This window comes from Penicillium pulvis, assembly GCF_028828015.1.
Source record: "Penicillium pulvis strain IBT 33274 chromosome Unknown scaffold_8_segment0_segment0, whole genome shotgun sequence".
NCBI classification, from domain to species: domain Eukaryota; kingdom Fungi; phylum Ascomycota; class Eurotiomycetes; order Eurotiales; family Aspergillaceae; genus Penicillium; species Penicillium pulvis.
Window position 1 is genome coordinate 2,509,849 of NW_026643080.1, and position 22,671 is coordinate 2,532,519.

At 31.5% G+C, this 22,671-nt stretch overlaps 2 protein-coding genes across 2 annotated transcripts; one reads left to right on the top strand and one right to left on the bottom strand.

Moving 5' to 3' along the window:
* Positions 1-18,472: 18,472 nt before the first annotated feature.
* Positions 18,473-21,143, top strand: N7503_010358 (putative C6 finger domain protein; the record flags this gene model as incomplete). The annotated part of the gene is made up of 5 exons (XM_057069904.1): positions 18,473-18,874; positions 18,952-19,064; positions 19,121-19,564; positions 19,623-20,212; positions 20,269-21,143. 5 exons carry the CDS (start codon positions 18,473-18,475, stop codon positions 21,141-21,143), a joined length of 2,424 nt encoding a protein of 807 aa, XP_056916515.1.
* Positions 21,144-21,467: 324 nt separating this feature from the next.
* On the bottom strand, positions 21,468-22,148 carry N7503_010359 (uncharacterized protein; the record flags this gene model as incomplete). The annotated part of the gene is made up of 1 exon (XM_057069905.1): positions 21,468-22,148. The coding sequence occupies one exon, from the start codon at positions 22,146-22,148 to the stop codon at positions 21,468-21,470; it is 681 nt and encodes a 226-aa protein (XP_056916516.1).
* Positions 22,149-22,671: the final 523 nt, after the last annotated feature.

Consider the following 22,671-nt stretch of genomic DNA (forward strand, 5'->3'; position numbering starts at 1 on the left):
CTATAATATATAATTAAAATACTAATAAATATCTCTTAATATCCTAATTATTAATAGTATTTAACCTATACTAAGGTGGAGATTAAACCCCTAGACTTAGTAATTAATAGTATAAGTAATAAATACCTAACTAGTTATAAACTACCTACTAACTAGTTCTAGCTTAGAAGATAGATTATCTTCTATAGTGAGCGCTATTACTAATTTCTAGGCTATATTAATTTAACTCTATATAGCTTAATAAATAACCTTCGCTATTATTATAATTAAGAATATCTATAAATTACTATCTATTTACCTTAAGGGCGCCTAACCCTTCTAGATAAAATAGCTATAATAGGTAAGATATAGAAACTACCTTAAGACTAGTTACTAACTAGTTATAGGTTTCTTTATAGCTCTTAAAGCTATATTTAATACTCGCGCTTAGGCTTTAGTATAGGCCTAGCCTATAACTTAACTCTAGGGCCTACCCTAATCTATAAAATTTTTTAAAATCCATAGGGATCTATAGGGCCCTATTTTTAGGCCTATTTTCATAAGGTTTAGCGTAGATACCTAATTTGGCCTGATTTAGCCTGAATTTGGCCTGATTTCTGCCTATTCTTACCTGATTTTATATATTTTTTACTAAGACTTTTTTTTAATTATAGTCTATTCTAGTCTATATATATATAGTAACCACTTTTCCTCCTATATTCTACTATACCTATTATAATTATATATAATATAGCTTAATATAAGCTTATTATACTATATTACCCTATATTACCCTATATTTAGGGTAGCTAGGTATAATATAGGGTAGTAATTTTTAAAGTAGTTAATTTACTACACTAATAGGGGAGATATATATATATAGAAGGTATAGCTTCACTATCTTACTAACTATATATCTAGGTCTCTGCCCTAACCACCCTTTATATATATAATTTAAATAAAGAATAAGCTATATAATAAGGTAATAACCTTATATATAAGCTTAAAAGCTCTATTTTAACTAGTTTAGGTAAGAATTCTATAGAAATACTAGTTAATTAAACTAGTGTTCTTGATTATATAGCGCGTAGGTAAGGCTACTATAGTAGTATCTAATTAAGATTATAGGATTAGACCTATATATAATATCTAGCTAATTAGATTCTAGAAGATAATATCTTTAAAAATCCTTTTATCTTAGCTCTCTCTTAGCTCTATATCCTAGTATATTAGAATTAGGGTTTCTAAACCCTCTCTAGAGCGATCTAATTACTCTATCTAATTTAATATTAACGTTCTACCCTATCTAGAGTACCTTATCTACCCTAAGTGACCTATCTACCCTAGGTACCCTATCTAGTGGAATTCTATAGTTTTCTATACCTAAAGTAGGAAATTATACTATATAGTCCTAATTAAACTATCTAGCCTTCCTAAAATAGTAGAAAATAACCCTAAATAGGTTAAAGGTTATTAAACTAGCTTTAAACTAGGCTAAATAAGGAAGTTTAAATATTTAGTCCTATATTAAGTAGATTACTAAAGTTTAGACTAGACTACTAAAAGTACGCTATATAATATATAATATACTATTTAATTACCCTAATTAGAGTAATAGTAGAAGCTCTATTAATAGAACCTCTACTATTTATCGCTATATTAAGAAATTCTATAAGTCTAGGGTTATTAACCCTAGCTAGACTTTAATTTAGAGTAACTTTATCTTTACTATAGTAAGCTTACTACCCTACTACCCTACTACCCTACTACCTTATATATATATATATATCTATATATCTATATATCTATATATCTATATATTATATATAATATAAAAATTATATACTAACCCTACTTAGGTAATTTAATTAAAGCAGTATATAACCTATAAAGTATGGTTTAAGCTACTTATAAACTTCTTTACTATCTACTACCTACCTTTTAATATTTTAAATAGTTAGTAATTTAAGGCCTTTATAGAAGGAACGGCCTAGCTTACTTTAGTCCTATCTATCCCTTCCCCTTAAACCTTATCTCGTTACCTAAGAGATAAAAGCTTAAATTAATAAATAACTACTTTAAGCACGCTTCTAGAAGGTTCTAAGCTCTTAATTACCCTAGATTACTAGATATCTCTATACTCCTAAGCTTATCTAGCTATTATAGGCTATTTCCTAGACCTAGACTAGTCCTATAGGGAGGTCCTACTAGGGTTTGAACCCCTAGATGGCCCCTATTTAGGTAAGTCTAACCCTAGGCACCCTATATCATATATCTCTATATTATATAGCTCTATATACTCTATATGATATATCTCTATATCATATAGCTCCATATGCTCTATATCATATATCTCTATATCATATAGCTCTATATACTCTATATCATATATCTCTATATTATATAGCTCTATATACTCTATATTATATATCTTTATACTAATTTCTCTATATCTAGGCGCCAACCTTGTATATATCCTTCACCAGATACTAGAAAAGCATAAGATATCAGACTAGATCATGGCTATTACCATAGATAATACCTTAAATAATAAGACTTTGATCTTATCTCTTTAAGAACTTCTTTAAGAAGCTTATCTAGAGACCTTAATCCCTTAAGTTCCTTATATAGTATATATGATCCAGCTATCCTTAAAGTAGCTATATAGAAAGATTAGGGTTAACCCTAAAAACGATAATATCGAGCTGGTTTAGTCTAAAGATCTCTAAAAGCATAAGATCAGCTAGATAACTAGTATTACTCATACACTCTAGAAGGTGTAGAATCTAGCGGTCTATATTAATATAAGCCTATAAAGATAGGCTTATTTCTAGGTAGAGTAGTTAAAAGATAGGATAAAAGACCTATTATATTCTATCTAAGACGTCTAGACTCGCTAGAACTTAACCTTTTTAATACTAAAGAGAGCTCTTTAGATCAAACTAGCTCTAGATAGCTATTATAAGCTATTCTAGGGTAAAATATATATAAGATCAGATAAATAGTATTAAATCACCTATCTTTTATATATTATAAAGCCTTTCTTTATATTTACTACTATATTATATAAGATAAAGGATATTACTATATATAGTATTTTTAACGTCTATAATGCCTTATTCTAGTATATTAAGTCTTCTATCGCTAAGCTTTAGTAAAAGAAGGTATATTTAACCTTTATAAGCTTATATATAGGTTATATAAGCTTATATAACCCTATATAACCCTATATAACCCTATACTAACTATATAACCCTAGCTTCTATAGAAATAAGATATGCTTAAAGCTCTATAAGTAACTAAATCTAAGCTTTAAGAGTATTACTCTTAGACTATAGACCTAGCTCTAGGTAGTATATATATCTATAGAATAATCCTTACCCTATAATATAAGCTTTAATTCTTTTAATCTAAAGAGTAGGAAGATAAGTATTATAAAAGAAAAGATAGATACCTATTTTTCTAAGGTAGAAATTATAGGATACTTTAGATATCCTAAAATAGTACTAAATCGCTTCTGATTTAGTATCTAGATTAAGAGTAAGCTCTAGGCTTACCTAGAGCTAGTCTATAATAAAGAGATATTTAGAGTAAGATTATTATAAACTATTTATCTAGCTCTTACTTAGCTCTTATTTCCTCTATATTAAAGAAGAAGAAGAATCTCTCTCTTTTAATTCTTCTCTTCCTTAAGAATTAGTTTTAAAACTAATATAATCTATATTATCTTAGACCTTAAATCTATACTATATTAGTACTATTTTATATTCCTCTTAGATTCCTTTTACTATCTTCTTATCTAGCCCTTTTATTCCTTATAATTTCTAATTCTTCTACCTTAGGCTATCTAAGAAGATAGTAAATATATATTAAACTATCTTTAAAGGAAGTATAGAGTCTATATATCTTACTCCTTCTCCTATATCTAGAATTAATATTACTTTAGATATAGAAGATTAGCTACCTCTTTCTATTAAAGAATAGCTTTAAGAAGTATAAAAAATAATTAAAAAATTATAAAAACTATAAAAATTATAAAAAGAAAAAAATAAATTATCTTTAAATACTAGAGATCATAAATCTCTAGTATCTCTTAAATTTATCTCTAAATTATCTTAGAAAGGAAGGGATATTAAGATTAAAGATATTAAAACTTTTAATAATTAATTCTCTATTTAAAAGCGATATAAATAGCTAGTTAACCTTAATCTTACTTTTCTAGCTACTCTATTTAAATATTCTTCTAAAAGATTAAAAATTCTTAGTAGACTAGTATATATTAATAATACTAATAGAATAAAATAGGTAGAATATATCTTAGAAAAAACCCTAGAATAATATTAAATTAATACTAATTTATAGAAGTATTTTAAGAGATAGACTCTTACTCTAATTTAAAATACTACTAATTTTAAGGTAGATATTAGAAACTAAATTAAAGCTATATATTAATTTAGTACTTAGTATCTATTTAATTTTAAGATATATTTAAATTCTTTAGAAGAGTATCTTCTATAAGAAAATAAAGAAAATTAAGTACTTACTTTCTTCTCTAAATTAGTCCTAGAACTAAGGCTAGAGATATAAAAATATATAAGATCTCTACTAGAAACTAGAGTAGAAATAGTATTATTTACTATATTATATTAGAACCTTCTTCCTTTAAAATTAGCTTTAAAATAATATTATTTTACTTCTAAATTAGACTTACCTTATAAAAAACTTAAAAGCTCTAATAAAGAGCCCTAAAAGTAAGAGAAATCTAAATAGAAACTAAGGAACTAAACTTATACTAGATAAAAAATTAATTATTATATCTATAGTAGTCCTAATTATATATAACCTAATTACCTATAGAATACCTAAGTATAGGAAATAATTATAAAAAATTTAAAAAATTAAAAAGGATTAAAGTAAGCCCTATTACTTTAATACCTCTTAATTTAATAGGGATTTTATAGTGTTTTACTATCCCTATAATAATAGATTAATAGAAGACTTTAATTAATCTTAATATAGTAGCTAAAGTTAATATTATTAGCTTAGAATTTATTTAAAAGTACTACTTTAAATCTATAAAACTTATAATTCTAAATATTTAAGTAATTAGAAATCTTTTAGTTCTAACTTATAGAGCTTTTACTATATCTATTACTTTAATAGATAGTAGAGGTATTACTAGATTAGTAAGATAAGTCTATATTACTATTAAAAGGCCCTTAAATTATAATTAAAGTCCTATCTTATTATTAATAATAACTCTAACTAAATTAAAAATTCACCTACTACTATAGAAGAGAAAATAGTAGTTTAAGAACCCTATCTTTAAAATTATAATAGCTTATTAGTTAACGAAAGCCTATTAAAATCAGACTTATATCTTTACTTTAATTATAACTCTAGAACTACTAGTAGAGAGAAAGAGAAGTAAGCCTAAAGTAAGCTTAATTTAAGATTAGAATAATATTATAATAAATAAACTATCTATCCTATCTAAGCTATATAAATATAAACCTATCTTTTTAAAAGTAGATTTAAAGATATTACCTACTAATTAAGTAAGTAATTATTTAATTAATTTAATTAAAGGTTCTAAGCCTCTATATAGGCCTATATACTTATTATCTTAGAATAAACTAAAATTACTTTAAGATTACTTAGTAGAAAATCTTAAAAATTAATAAATCTAACCTTTAAAAAGTCCTATAGGAGCTCCTATTCTCTTTATACTAAAGAAAGATAGAACTCTTTACTTATATATTAATTATAGAGGTTTAAATAAGGTTTTAGTAAAGAATTAATACCTATTATCTCTTATTTCTAAGATTCTAGATAGATTATCTAGCTCTTAATACTTTAGTAAAATTAATATATAAGATATATATTACTAAATTTAAATTAAAAGTGGAAATAAGTAGAAAATAGTATTTCGAACCTAATATAGTTATTTTAAATATATAGTTATGCTATTTAGGTTAATAAACGCACCTACTATATTTTAGAACTATATTTATACTACTTTATATAGGATTCTAGATAAATTCTATATTACCTATTTAGATAATATCCTTATATTCTCTAGAATAAGAAGTAAGTATATAAGTTATATTAAGTAAGTACTATAATACTTATAAAAAGCTTAGCTATATACTAAGCTATTAAAGTATATATTCTATTAATCTAAGATTAAATTCCTTAGATATATTATCTTAAGAGAGAGTATTACTATAGATTAAGAAAGGGTTAAATCTATTATTTTTTAGCTAATATCTAAGAGTTTTAGAGATATCTAAGTCTTTATTAGATTTTATAACTTTTACTATAGATTTATATATAACTTCTCTTAAATCGCGTAACCTCTTACTTCTCTTTTAAAAGGAAGTAAAAATAGGAAGAAGCCTAGTTTATATTCTCTACTAGAATATAAGAAGGAAGCCTTTTAAAAGCTAATTAACGCTTTTAAATTGGCTTTACTTCTAGTTTACTTTAACCCTAAATTACCTATTAGACTAGAAACTAATACCTCTAAATAGGGAATAGTAGATATTCTATCCTAGCTAGATAAAAAAGGAGTTTTTTACCCTATAGTATTCTAGTCTTAAAAATTCACTAATTTAGAAGTAAATTATAGTATACCTAATTAAGAGCTATATACTATAGTATATTCCTTTAAAATATAGCGCTACTATCTAGAAGGAAGTAAATATATAATTAAAGTGCTCTTAGATTATACTAATTTATAAGCTTTTATAAAGTAATAAAAAATTAATAATTAATAAGTAAGATAATATATAACTTTACTACCTTTTAACTTTATTATAAAATACTAATCTAATAAGACTAATCTAGTAGACGCTCTATTAAGACTATTTAGGAAATCTAAGGATGCTTAGGATCTTAGTCTTTTAACCTTATTTTAGTATTAAATCACTTCTAATTTAGTATTAAATTAGGAAGTAAGAGCTTTATCTATTATATATAATTTAGATCTAATTAAATAAAAAGTTAAAGTATAAGGGGTATCTTCCTATATATAGGAAGATCTAGCTAGAAATTATTAATCCTATATTAATATAAATATAGTTAGAAGTAATAACTTACCTAATATATAGGATATATTATTAAAAGATAATCTAATAATAGAAATCCACTAAGTTTAATCTAAAGATCCCCTTACTTTATATCACGCGTTAATAATTAGAAACGCCTAAGAAAATAGGCTAAATAAAGGTATAAATAAATACTAAGTAATATTATAATTAGCTAAGTAGAAGTTAGGTTTTCCTACTATTAGGCGAGCTAAGTAGAAGTTAGGTTATCCCGCTATAATATAATTAAAGTAGAAGTTAGGTTTTCCTATTACTAAGTAGAAGTTAGATTATCCCGCTACTAGGCGAAAGTTAGATAAAAGTAAAGTAAGCTAAAAGCGAGCTTAAAAAGCTACTAAATTAAGTCCTATTACTAAGTTATTAAAATAGATAGCGAAATATTAGATTATAAATCCTACTAGTATAAGAAATTATAACCCTTATTCTAAGTAAAAGAATAGTAAAGGAATAAGTAAGACTTAGTCTCTTAGTTCTAATAGACTAGTATTATTTAAAAAGTGTTATTATATCCCCCTAATAGTAAAATTAAGGTAAATCCTACTAGAATTATACTATAATAACCCTCTAGCTAGCTATTTTAGGGAGTATAGAATAAGTGAGCTATTAAAAATAAACTTCTATTAGGAGCGAATTAACTAAGAAGTAAAAGATTATATTAAAGGATATACTATATATTAAGATATTATTTCACTAAGATATTATCTATATAGTAAGCTAAATTTACTTCTAATTCTATCTTAATCTTAGTCTAAATTAACTATAGATTTTATTACTAGCTTACCCTAAATCTTCTTTAAAGAATTAATTATTAACTCTATTTTAGTTATAATTGATCGCTATATAAAAATAGCCCTATTCTTTACTATTTCTATAATAATTAATTTAAACGAACTAGTAGAGTTATTCTATAATAAAGTAGAACTAAAATATAGAGCTCTAGATAGAATTATATCTAATTATAGATTAGTTTTTATAAGTAATTTCTAGTCTAGCTTATATTATCTTTTATATATAAAGTAACGCCTCTCTATAGTATTCTACCCCTAAACTAATAGGTAAACTAAGAAAATAAACTAAGTTCTAGAATATTATTTATATTACTTTACTAATACTAAGTAAACTAACTAACTAACTCTACTCTAAAATATAGAATTCGCTTATAATAGCGCTATTAACTCTATAATAAAAGTCTTACCTTTTATTATTTTAATAGGATATTAACCTAGCTTTTATATACGCGCTAAGATTAGCGCTAGAGAAAGGGAGGTCCTAGAAGTTAAAGTAAGAATAATAAAAATAAGAATAATATAAGAAAAGCTCGAAAAATAGTAGTAAATCGCTATTAAATTACACTAAAAATAATATAATAAGAAATATATAGATATTACCTTTAAAAAAGGAGACCTTATTTCTCTCTTAATAAGAAATCTATAACTAAAGGTTCTAGTAAAAAAGCTTACCCCTAAATTTATTAGCCTATTTAAAATCCTAGATTAAATTAGCTAGTAAGCCTATTAAATTACTCTATCTATAAAATATTATAAAATCTATAATATTTTCTATATTTTACTACTTAAACTATAAGTAAATTAGAAGTAAAAGTAAAGTAAAACTATATTATTCCTACCTCTAGAAAATAAAGATAATTAGGAAGTAGAAGAAATTAAAGAAAAGAAGAAGATTAATAGAGAAGATCACTTTCTATTAAAATAGAAAGGTTAGTCCTTAGAATATAATTAATAGATAATAAGAGAAAATATTAATATACTAGCTCTAATTAGTAAATTTAAAAAATTAAGAAAATGTATTTAACTCTTACTTCTACTTTAAATTAACCTCACTTTTACCTTACTTTATACTTAAATTATAACTAGCTCTAATAAAAAAGTCTCTTAAACCTCTATTACTTATAATTCTATAGGATTATCTTTCTTATAGTTTCTAGTAGTATTAACTTTATCTATACCCTAAATAGTATAGATAGCCTATTTAATCTCTTCTAAGAGTATATACTTTACTACTAGCTAGTAGATATATCCTTTATCGCCTTCTTAAAGTTATAATAAACGCTTATATTAAAGACCTATTATATTATAGTCTACTCTAGCTAGATAATATAAAGTAATATCCTACCTATATTAGGTAAGATATTTCTAATAATTTACTTTAGCGATCTAAAAGTAAGAGATTAGTAAATTAATACTAAAATAATAGTAAATTGATATATACTAGAATTACTATCTTTTTCGCTATTAAATTATATATAGTATAATATATTATTAAAGAAGCTTCTAAGCTCTACCCTAGGTTATAAATTACTTACTTTAATCTTAAATAAAATTTATCTTCTATCTAGTCCTCCTTTAGTAGATTCTTAGCTCCTAAAGGCTCCTAGAATTTTATAGCCTATTTAATAATAAGATTAAAATCGGCTATATCCCCTACTATTCTAGTATTAACTTACTTATATACCTTTTTAGTAGGAGTATAATAGTTATATAATATAGTAGTTATACCTTAATATAAATAAGATATTAAGATTAGTATATCTAGATTAGTAAAAGCTTTAATCCTAGCTATAATATCTACTATAGACTTAACTAGAGTCTAAGTAAGTAACTAGTCACGAAAGTATTATATATACTATAACTATATTACTATAGTTACTCTAGTACGCTAAATTATAGGAACTATAATATAGATATAAAGTAAAAGTAAAGTAAAAGTGAAGTAGTATCTAAGAGTAAACTAAAATTTTAAAGTTACTATATACTATATTAAATAAAGAAATATATATTATATATAACTAGAAGTTCTTTAATATATATTCCCTAAACTTCTATTAGTTTCTTATACTATTCTTTATTTAAAATTAAGGTTAATTCTATAGAAAGAGAGGGAATAGTTATTATAAAAGAAAAGATAGATACCTATTTTTCTAAGGTAGAAATTATAGGATACTTTAGATATCCTAAAATAGTACTAAATCGCTTCTAATTTAGTATCTAGATTAAGAGTAAGCTCTAGGCTTACCTAGAGCTAGTCTATAATAAAGAGATATTTAGAGTAAGATTATTATAAACTATTTATCTAGCTCTTACTTAGCTCTTACTTCCTTTATATTAAAGAAGAAGAAGAATCTCTCTCTTTTGATTCTTCCCTTTCTTAAGAATTAGTTTTAAAACTAATATAATCTATATTATCTTAGACCTTAAATCTATATTATATTAGTACTATTTTATATTCCTCTTAGATTCCTTTTACTATCTTCTTACCTAGCCCTTTTATTCCTTATAAGAAGATATAGGGTTCCTTATTAATTAGCCCTAGTTAGGTTAGTAAAGGGTGGTTAGGTTAGGCTATAGATATAGAGTCTATATATATATAGATATAGATATAGATATAGATATAGACTTAACGTACTAGCTTAAAGGTAATCTCCTAGCTTATCTACTTATATAGGTAATATACTAGCTTTTAGAGGCATCATAGACTAGACCGCTAGCTCTATAGCTATATATCTCTAGGCTTAGGGACTTAAGATCAGGTTATCTTATTAATAAGATCTAATCAGATCCTATAAGCTTAATCTATAGACCTTAGTATAATTAATTATCTTATCTTCCCACTCTTTAGATTAAAAGAATTAAAGCTTATATTATAGGGTAAGGATCGTTCTATATATATATATACTACCTAGGGCTAGGTCTATGGTCTAAGAGTAATACTCTTAAAGCTTAGATTTAGCTACTTATAGAGCTAAAAGCATATCTTATTTCTATAAAAGCTAGAGTTATATAGTTAGTATAGGGTAATATAGGGTTATATAGGGTTATATAAGCTTATATAACCTATATATAAGCTTATATAGGTTAAATATACCTTCTTTTACTAAAGCTTAGTAATAGAAGACTTAATATACTAGAATAAAGCATTATAGATATTAAATATACTATATATAGTGATATCCTTTATCTTATATAATATAGTAGTAAAGATAAAGAAAGGCTTTATAATATATAAAAGATAGGTAATTTAACGCTATTTATCTAATCTTATATATATTTTACCCTAGAATAGCTTATAATAGCTATCTAGAGCTAGTCTAATCTAAATAGCTTATTTTAGTATTAGAAAGGTTAAGTTCTATTAAGTCTAAATATCCTAGATAAGATAAAGTAGGTCTTTTATCCTATCTTTTATCTATTCTATCTAGAAATCATCCTATCTTTATAGGCTTATATTAATATAGACTACTAGATTCTATACCTTCTATAGTATATAAGTAATACTAGTTATCTAGCTGATTTCCTTATACTTTTAGAGATCTTTAGACTAGACTAGCTTAATATTATTATTTTTAGGGTTAACCCTAATTATCCTATATAGCTACTTTAAGGATAGCTAGATTATATATACTATATAAGGGACTTAAGGAATCAAGGTCTCTAGATAAGTATCTTAAAGAAGTTCTTAAAGAGATAAGATTAAAGTCTTATTATTTAAAGTGTTATCTATAGTAATAGCCATAATCTAGTCTAATATATTATGCTTTTCTAGTATTAGGGTAAGCATATATATAAGATTAGCGCCTAGATATAGATATATCATATATTAGTCTAGAGCTATATAATATAGAGCTATATGATATAGGGTACCTAGGGTTAGACTTACCTAAATAGGGGCTATATAGGGGTTTAAACCCTAGTAGGACCTCTCTATAGTACTAATCTAGGTCTAGAAAATAGCCTATAATAGCTAGATAAGATTAGGAGTATAGAGATATCTAGTAATCTAGGGTAATTAAGAGCTTAGAACCTTCTAGAAGCGTGCTTAAAGTGGTTATTTATTAATTTAAGCTTTTATCTTATAGGCGATAAGATAAGGTTTAAGGGGAAGGTATAGATAGGACTAAAGTAAGCTAGGCTATTCCTTCTATAAAGGCCTTAAATTACTAACTATTTAAGATATTAAAAGGTAGATAGTAGATAGTAAAAAAGTTTATAAGTAGCTTAAACTATACTTAATAGGTTATATACTACTTTAATTAAACTACCTAGGTAGGGTTAGTATATATAATATATATAATATATATAATATAAGGTAGTGGGGTAGTAGGGTAGTAGGGTAGTGGGCTTATTATAGTAAAGGTAAAGCTACTCTTAATTAAAGTCTAGCTAGGGTTTATAACCCTAGACTTATAGAATTTCTTAAAATAGCGATAAATAGTAGAGGTTCTATTAATAGAGCTTCTACTATTACTCTAATTAGGGTAGTTAAATAGTATTTAATATACTATATAGCGTACTTTTAGTAGTCTAGTCTAAACTTCTATAACTTATTTAAGATAGGACTAAATCTTTAAGGTTCCCTTTTTTGCCTAGTTTAGAGGTAGTCTAATATCCTTTAGTCTATTTAGGGTTATTTTCTACTATTTTAGGAAGATACTATAGTTTAATTAGGACTATATAGTATAATTTCCTACTTTAGGTATAGAAAACTATAGAATTCTATTAAATAGGGTACCTAGGGTAGATAGGTCACTTAGGGTAGGTAGGGTACTCTAGGTAGGGTAAAATATTAATATTAAATTAAATAGAGTAATTAGATCACTCTAGAGAGGGTTTAGAAACCCTAATTCTAATATACTAGGTATATAGAGCTAAAAGAGAGCTAGGATAAAAGGATTTTTAAAGATATTATCTTCTAGAACCTAATTAGTTAGATAATATATATAGGTCTAGTTCTATAGCTCTAACTAGTTACTACTATAGTGGTCTTACCCGCGCGCTATATAATTAGGAATACTAGTTTAATTAACCTATATTTCTATAGAACTCCTACCTAAACTAGTTAAAATAGAGCTTTTAAGCTTATATATAAGGTTATTACCTTATAATATAGCTTATTCTTTATTTAAATTATATATATAAAGGGTAGTTAGGGCGAAGACCTAGATATATAGTTAGTAAGCTATATATTCTATATATATATATCTCCCCTATTAGTATAGTAGATTAACTACTTTAAAAATTACCACCCTATATTATAACTAGCCACCCTAAATATAGGATAATCTAGGGTAATATAGTATAATAAGCTTATATAAAGCTATATTATATATAATTATAATAGTTAGGGTAGAAGGTTCTAGAAATAGTGGTTGCTATATATATATAGACCAGAATAGGCGTAATTAAAAAAAAAGTCTTGGTAAAAAATATGTAAAATCAGGCAAGAATAGGCAGGAATCAGGCCAAATTTAGGCCAAATCAGGCCAAATCAGGCATCTACGCTAACCTCATTTAAAAGGGCGCCCCTATTAGGGCCCATTAGGGCCCCTAATGGGGGCATGGATTTTTTGGGGTAGGGTGGATTTTGGAATTTTAGAATGGGGCCCCATTTGCCGAAGCCTAGGAAGAAGATATAGAAGAAGATATAGAAGAAGATATAGAAGAAGATACAGAAGAAGATATAGAAGAAGATATAGAAGAAGATATAGAAGAAGATACGGAAGAAGATATAGAAGAAGATATGGAAGAAGATATAGAAGAAGTTATAGAAGAAGATATAGAAGAGATGGTGGAAGAGATGGTGGAAGAGATAGTGGAAGAGATAGTGGAAGAAATAGAGTAATAGCCTAGTTAAAAGGTAGTAACTTGATTTATAACTAGTCCTTAACTAGTCCCTGATTCTAAAGTATATTCTAAAGTAATGCTGTTACCTGACTTAGCTGCTAGGACATATTCGCGAATTAGGCCTTATAAGCGAGATGCCCCTAGTTTATAGTCGCTATATAAAGAAGAGATCTAGAGCTTAGAGATAGACTAATAGGACTAGTTAATAACTAGTTATAATATAATAAGGAATAACTTACCTTACTTTAGCTCTCCTTTACGTCGCCCGCGCTAGTATGGCTTGCTTACGAGCTTTCCTTTACTTTAGCGCTAGAATAGAATGTCTAGAAGAACTAAACTCATAAAGAATTTGATCTTCGACGTTCTATTCTTAATCAGCTATCTTGAGTTACTGTCTTTTTTATCGCTTATGCTCTATTAACTAGTTACTAACTAGTTCTAGATAGGTTTCTTATCTTTACTAAACTCACTAAGTCATCTATCTAAATTCTATATTCGTATTTAGATATTAGTTAATTAATAGGAATGATATGATCTATGTATCTTATAAGTATTATATTAGTTAATATCTAGTTAATCACGACCTTAGGACCTAGCACTAGTTAATAAATAGGTCTTAAGTAGTTAAGACTTAGATAGAAGATACTTCTTAATAGCACTAACTAATAAGTTATAAGTTCTAAGGAAATATAACTTATAGTAGCTTTACTTAATAGTATTTATATAGAGCCTAATCTAATTAAAGAATTTAGGCCTTATAAGAGAATTTACTCTATAAAGACTAGCTATAATTATAATATACCACTTATATTATACCTAATACCATAGATAGGGATACTAATCTAATAAATTCTATTAGTAAGATAGGGAACTAGTTAGGAAGTAGTTATAGACTACCTATTCACTAGCTTACTTACTAACTAGTAAATCTAATAACTTATAATAGTCTAATTCTAATTAATACTCTATTAAAGCATAGAACTATACATATTCTAGTTAATAGGTCCTATCTAATTACTCTAGAAATAACTTATTAATCATATATATAAAATAAACTCTATAGAATATTATAATATTCTATAGTTACTAACACTAATTACGCTTTTTAGAGTTAAGCGTCTATAAGAAAAGTCTAAGACCTAAACTAGTTAGTAACTAGTTATAAGCTAGCTCTAGACTCTTATCTATTATTTATTTAGGATATATATTAAGTATAATACCCTTAAAACCCCTACTATAGAGATAATAAAAGAGCTATATCCTCTTTAAGATATAACTAATCTAGTATAGTATATAGCTAAATATAAATTAGTAACTAATAGTTATTTCTTAGTCTATAAAAACACAAAAAAGAGTAAAAACTATAGAAGACTAGTTAGTAACTAGTTAGGAGCTACCTAGTAATTCTTACTTTTCCTATATATAGGAATAAAGATTATAAATATAACCTTATTCATCACTCCTCTTAGACGCTTATAGGATATATCAACCTTAAATGACTTAAGGGCTACCATACATTCAATTTATGCGTTAAAAGCATAAAAGATAAAGGTACCACTATTATATAACTTAATCTCTTAAATATAGTCCTAGACTTAGTTAATAGCTAGGTACTAACTAGTCTATAACTAGTTAGGGACCTTATCTTTAACTTTCTATTTAACTATAGCTCATAGCGAAGACTACTAAGATCCCTACCTATAGGGTACTAAAAGATATATTACTTAGCTATTATTATAGCGATTTAATCCTACTTAATAAAGCTTAAATAAATCTAACTAAGTATTATATAGTTATATCTTATATATAGCTCTTATAGCCTAGGACTAATAAGAAATATACCTAGAACTAGTTAATAAGAATTAGATAACTAGTTCTTAAAGACTTACTTAGAGTTAGGTCTAGTTTTTATATCCTAATAATTAGGCTTAGAACTTTATTAAGGATCTCTTATAGTAGCTTCTTAGATAGTAGAGATAGATATATATAATATCCACGGGAGTAGAATAAAGCATATAGATATGCTTTAATATCTAATAGAATAAAAGAATAGTACTATATATTATAATATATATACTATATTCATCCCTTACCCCATAGATAATTAAATCCTAGGAAGACTAGTTAATAACTAGTAATAAACTAGCTAGAAAGTAATTAGCTAGAACTTACTATAGTCTAGTAATTAACTTATTAGTCTTACTACTCTTCTATATATCTCTATATATAATAGCTAATTTATATTAATTAAATAATATAAGAGATCAATATCATAGCTCTTAATAAACATCTCTAGAGGAAGCTAATAGTATATATAAGGGTTAGACTACCTTATATTTATATAAGTTAGGTATTTCCCATAGATACCTAAGATAGCCTTATAAACTAGTTAATAACTAGTTACTAATCATACCTAATAGTTACTTACTAATAGAAAGGTCCTATAACTTAAGCGATATATATTATAATTATCCTAATAAGTAGTTCCTATAATAAAGTATCTTACTATCTTATAATATCGCCTATTAAATCATAGTATTAGATAACTAGTTCTAAACTAGCTATTAGTTATCTAGACTTATAAATACATAAGTTAGTATTTCTTAGTAATTATTGACTCTTAGCGTAATTATATATATATATTAGAGATTTAAGTCTAAAGCTTACTACTTATAAAATAATAATACTCCTTTTTAATCTTATTATTAAGATACTCATAGACCTTAACGCTAGTATACTAGTAATAGCGCTTTTTAATAGAATAACTAAAAAAAGAGTAAAATATCTCTTTAGTTTATCCTATTTACTATTTTAAATATTATACCTATAACTAGTTAATATATAGTTTAAAGCTAGTTATCCCTTACTTACCCTACTTAAGGCATCTAGTGCCTACTTTCGTTCTTAAAGCCCTTTAAGACTAATAACGTATATATAGCCCCTAATATATATTTATAGATATTTAAGAAGGTAGGTAGTATATTTAATTAGAACCATACTAATTAGAGTAGTAATACCTAGTATTAATAGCCTTAGGGGATCTAGAACCTATAAACGCGAAGAACTAGTTAGTAACTAGTTAAGGATCATCTTTTATAGATACTTACTTAGTCTAGATCGTTAGTTACTTAGTTTCTTTTATATAATAGATCACTTCCTAGGCTCTTACTTACTATAGCTTCCTCTACTAAAGAAGGTATTAAGTCTACTAGATCATTAATCGTAGTATCCCTATAACCATCCTAAAGAGATAGATAAGCCATCTTAAGTTACCTTATAGGAATAATAAAGGAAAGTAAGAACTAGTTACTAACTCTTTATTAAGTAGTCTTAGTTGCCCTACTTCTTTACGCGAGAAACTCGATCTTGACTAGTGCTGAACTAGTTCCAAAATCGTTGTGCGTTATATCAATACAAATTTACGGTATTATATTAGCGACCAGGCAACGGCGGATACAATACGTAACATGTGGGGCGTAAGGAACTCCCATCACCTCGCCCCACCCCCTTTTTTCCATTTCCCCCAAAAGTCACGTGGCGAGGTGATCGGAGGTAAAATACAAGGTGACCCGACCTATAGTCACCAGAAGGGGGGCCTACCGTCATATCCAATCATACATCGTCTCGGATGAAATCTAAATTAAGGCACGAAATCTGATCGGGATGAACCTGACCAAATGCGTTAGCACTGACCGGGAAGGTTTGAAGGTTCAAGTTTTAATGTTTACGGGAGAATATGGGCGAGGTGTCTTATTTTTTCCCAGTAAGTTTCGTCGGGCATCCCGTGTGGTCGCTGACTGAAGGTGGCAGCCTGAGGATCTATGAATTCGGACTCCGATATCACCACGTTGCAATAATCAGACATACGGCACCCTACAGGGTTCTACGCCCTGCCAGATGCCAGTACCCATCTATGAGGGGAAGTTTGACGAATACGTAAATTGACCCGATGTCAACTGGTCAAGTGGTACTGACCAGGTGATCGTCCATGAGCCGCCTGAATAAATAGCCTGTAATTGTGGTCACCTACAGGCATAGCACCAAGAGACAGACTTGACTTGAAATGGGCAATGACTATTCAAGAATTAAAACAAGCCCTAGGTCTGCCTTGGGTCTAATCATACATAACTGATTCAATACATATACAGTATAAAATGTACTTACTACCTAAGGTGGAATGTGGTCCGCAGGTAGTGGCTGCCCGGGTGTGCCTGGATATATATGTGACTAGGTGCCTGCCCATCGGAGTATACTCACTGCCAGCCTTGAAAAAACTCGGCAAAACCCGCCTCTTTGAGTTGTATCCAAGGATACCTATGTATACATCTTGAAAGTATGAACTATGAGAACAGATTCAACGAGGTGTACTTATGGATTTCTCAAATCTTCAAGGTTCGGGTCGGGAGAACGGGGCCGATGGGAAAAGGTGTTAATCCGTCGTCCACCTGGGCACGCAGAAACAAAAGGCCGTCCTCCGTGTGATCATCCCGAAGAACTATATAGATGTTAAAATAAAAACACTAGACCTTCAAACGTGATTTATCTCCAATGTCCCTGCTAACCACGTCGGTGTTCCGCAATGCGGTGGCACTAGCCCCTGCCAAAAATGCCTCCCGCAAAAATTAGTGTAGAAAAAAACTTCGCCGCTGGCACTCCGCGTCTTCCATTCTTCCACCACCTCCCCCGGAAGCCCGCTTTCCATCAAAACCATCACTACCCGTAAATTTTCGGGAGTATTTCCGCGCAATGAACCCTCGCGAACAATCTGATATGGCTCCGGCCAACTCTTATCCCTCGCCGAATGGTGCGCAGATGGCCCAGGGGGCCATGCCGTACTACAGCAACCGCCAGCTGACCACCGACGAACTCCTCTCTGCCGAACTTTCGCGTGAAGCCTCGGGTCCTGGAATGGGCGATGGATCGAACAATGGTGTGCATCATAACCAGGGTATGGTTTTGGGTTCTTCCAATGCAGGTGATCTGGGTCGTCCTTCATCCGAAGATCAGCACCAACATCAACACATGCTACAGTTCACCCCTGGCCAGCAAGTTGGCGTTGATCCGAACCATGACTTGAGCTATGGTGAACAGAGTGCGCGTAAACGATCGAAGATCTCACGAGCTTGCGACGAGTGCCGGCGCAAAAAGGTACGCCATGTCGAGACCTGAATCCCCAGGCAGAACGCGTCGAGTATAGTAGCTAACGTCACATTTCTCCAAAATAGGTGCGATGCGATGCGAGCTCGGAAACTGGTCTTGAGACATGTTCAAATTGTCGCCGATTGGGTGTTGTCTGTCAATTCAGTCGCGTGCCGATGAAACGCGGGCCCAGCAAAGGGTAGGTCAAATCAACGCGTCGTGGCGCCTCAAATAGGGACTAATGGAGGATAATAGTTATATCAAGGAACTTGCCGAGCGACTTCACACCCTTGAGAACCAGATGCAGCCCGGAATCGTTCAGCCTGATGTGCCATATCAGTCCATGAATGAGGTGTCCCTCCCACGGGCATACCAGGATTTCGCCTCACCGGTGGATTCGGGCTCTGCCAACCGCAAGAGAACATATTCTGTATTTGAGGGTCTCCCCAGCTCATCATTTGCGCAGCCATCGTTTAATGCGCGCGGATCGCAGAGTGCGTTTGATGCAACTGATTCCACAGCAGACCCTTACAACACGACCGTGGCCAGTGGTTCCGCACCGAAACCAGGCAACCTTTTCTGGAACCCAACTGGCCACGAGCAGGATTTGCCAAGCGGTCTTGAAATGGCGGACTTGCACAAACACGAAGGTGACGACGATATGTCCCCAGTCATTCTTGATGAGGGGGCTCTTGATGCGTACGTCTCACGCAGGAAAATGTCTATTGTTTTTAGATCTGGATCTAACTCTATGCAGATACTACCAAAAGGTGCACACAATTCTGCCAATTCTTCCCCACACCAGGGAGCGAACCTTGGAGCTTCTTCACCAGTGCAATCGGGAGGCGCAGGAAATCTTTTGCTATGCGCTTTACACTGTTACTCGCACTGATCTGTCTCGTGTCGCTGGTAACTTTGAGAGAGTTACCTCATTTGACAACGCCCAGGATCTTGTTCTGTACCACACCCGACAGCCATTAATCGTCCACTCCACCGCAGTCAACCTCGTATGGTTGCAAACCCTTCTTTTGATGATCGTCGACTGTGACCAGCGCGGCCCCGATAACTTTGTCCTCAAAGACGGTATTCCTAAGCATACTTTAGTGCAAGCTGCCAGCAAGCTCGGCTATGATTTGGCGAAGAATCAGGGTCAACTGAAGAACAAGCGACCATCTGATCCTGATGTTGACTCCGATGCCAACTTGACTCGGCGTAACTGGGTGTCATTGATTATCCTGACCCGCTGGTATGCTATTAGTGTGGCCGATGCGACTGTTATCGGAGGACAAGAGATCGGTGGCCGTGAGGATGAGAGAGTTGTTGGCCAGATCACGACTGGTATTGCTTGTAAGTTTCGAGAACTTGCTTCACTTCATTCAACTATTCTGACCAAAAAAATTTAGCGTTTTCAACGTTCCTGTCGGAAATGGTCACTCTGGCCACAGTCGAGCACAATGTTTGTCAGACTAATACTGGACTCGGCCGAATGGTGGGGGCCAACTTGGTTGCTTCCCTCGAGCGCCTATCAGAGATGGAAGATGTATTCAAGGTCCACGAACTTCCCGAGAATACTACGACTCGCACCCTCTTCGAGAGCCTCCAGGCTCAGCTATATTGGACCGTCCGTCTTCTCATTAAGCGCCATGTGTTCGTCTACAGCCCTTATGAGATTATTTACTGCGCCCAGGAGGTGATCAATGAGCTCTACAAAGCCACCCTTCAGGCCCGGCTCCCAACTCCATTTGACTTGCACAGCTTAGCTCTCGCATCTATGACCTTGCTCGAGGCTACAGTTCTTCCCGAACATGCTCATGACTGCTGGACCTCGCTCGATCGGGTGGAAGAAATTCTGGACTACCGTGACAGCCGCACGAATGAGATAGGCGAGTTTAGCAATATCCTGGGCACTCCAGGTTGGGATGCGAAGATTCGTGTTTTCCTTGAATGGCGCAAGGCCAAGTCACAAGAAAGCCAGCTTCACGAGTCCGTGGGTAAGGTTGGCTCTGGAATTGCACCACCCGTCATGGGCCCGAATGAGCAGCGTTCTCTACAGCACCTGGCCGACTTGGCTGTCGGTGCCGAAGACTCTGTTGGCCAAACCTCCGCCACCCCTCCCCCCGGCCTTGGTGATCAGGGTGACACATCCCCCAATCTTGCGCCACAGCTCGCGCAGTCACATGGTGGTGCTGGCCGTACCGTAGTCGATTTCACCATGCTTACGAAGGAGGGGTACTTGAACGTGTTCTCGGGATTGATTTACAACAAACGCTCCCGTTAAGCTACTTCGACCGCTCTGGGCTGTTTACATTTTCTGTTTTCTTAGGGATTTGGAGTTTGATTTCGTCTCATAGGAAAATACGTCCCCCCTCTGCTACGGTGTAGTCTAATATAGCTTTGCAATGATTTCAACCTTCTTTTCTGATTTTCTGTCTGATAGTTGATTCTCGCACAAAACAATTTAAATCCAAGTGATACCGATTCCGCAAAATAATATGACCAATTTAATCATACCGATCCTCACAATAACAATATGGTAACTCAATCCACGATACCGATCTCCGTGTATACCCCATATCCCTAGACCATCACCGAGACCCAACAATTAAGCTTCAATCCCGCACATGGCAAGAACAATCGTCCTCCAACACTCTGCGCTGACAGCCACACCACCCACGTACCCAAGCCGCCCCGCACCTGCAATAACAGCAACTGCAACCGGCGACTCCTCCGGTTCAATGCTTTCATTGGGGTGTTGTTGTTCAACAGTGTACCATGTTTCGTCCAAGCCAGCATTCTCAATAGTAAGACAGACTTTAGAGCTAATATATGGTGTAATCTTGCTCGCCACGGCTTGCCCAGCACCTTGCTCATTGATGCTTAAGCCCTGCTGATATCGTCGACCTGCATTCCAGGGCACTTCTGCGCCGGCAAAGAATGGCCTGACCCGGGTGTACTCGACTTTGCTGGCGAAGTCGCCCATAATGATGCATGTACCACCCCGGATCATGAATGACTGGACCCTCTTCCAGACGCGCAGCATAGAGTATTCTGGGAGAGTCAATGCCTCGTCTGCGATGAGGATGGTGGTTGGAGCTTGCGTCTGTCTGATTGTAGTGTAAGCTTCCTCTGAGTCGTAGATAATTTTAACTAGTGCTTTTGATCGGATTTGACGTAGGAGGACGATAAATCGTGTTTCAAATGTTCCTTGGGTATGAGCCAGGGCGATTATGAGGAAAGACCGCTGTGGGCTGGCCTGTGTGTCGGTAGACATGTTTGTTGACATGGTTTTTGAGGTGGAAGGATGTCTTGAGGTGGAAGATGCTTGTTGAGCTTGAGGAATCTTCTTGAGACAGAGAGTGTCTCCTTGAGGTGGATGAGGCGATTGAGCTTGATGACTCTTCTTGAGGCGGAAGAGTGTGATGTTGAGGTGGGAGAGTGTTGTTTAGGTGAAAGCGTGTTTAGGTGGAAGACGGCATCTAGAGGTAGACTTTAGGAGAAAACAGGCTACGCCGGGAATCCATTGTATCAATTTAAAATGCAGATGTGTGTAGCAAAGCGAAATTGAATGGAGCACGATGAGATCCACGCTAACTTGGCAGGGTAGCGGAAGATGAACGCGAGAGTGAAATTTCAACTGCAAGGTTGCGAATGCTTTAAACTGATTGTCCAATATTTATTACGCAGTAAGGTCATTGCTGATATTAAAAAGTATAGTTGTCCATACGAATAATTGTATAATCCTAGCTCCACACGCTTCATATACCGCATAAAACTCGATAATCCAGCAATAAGATAGATCGCGATAA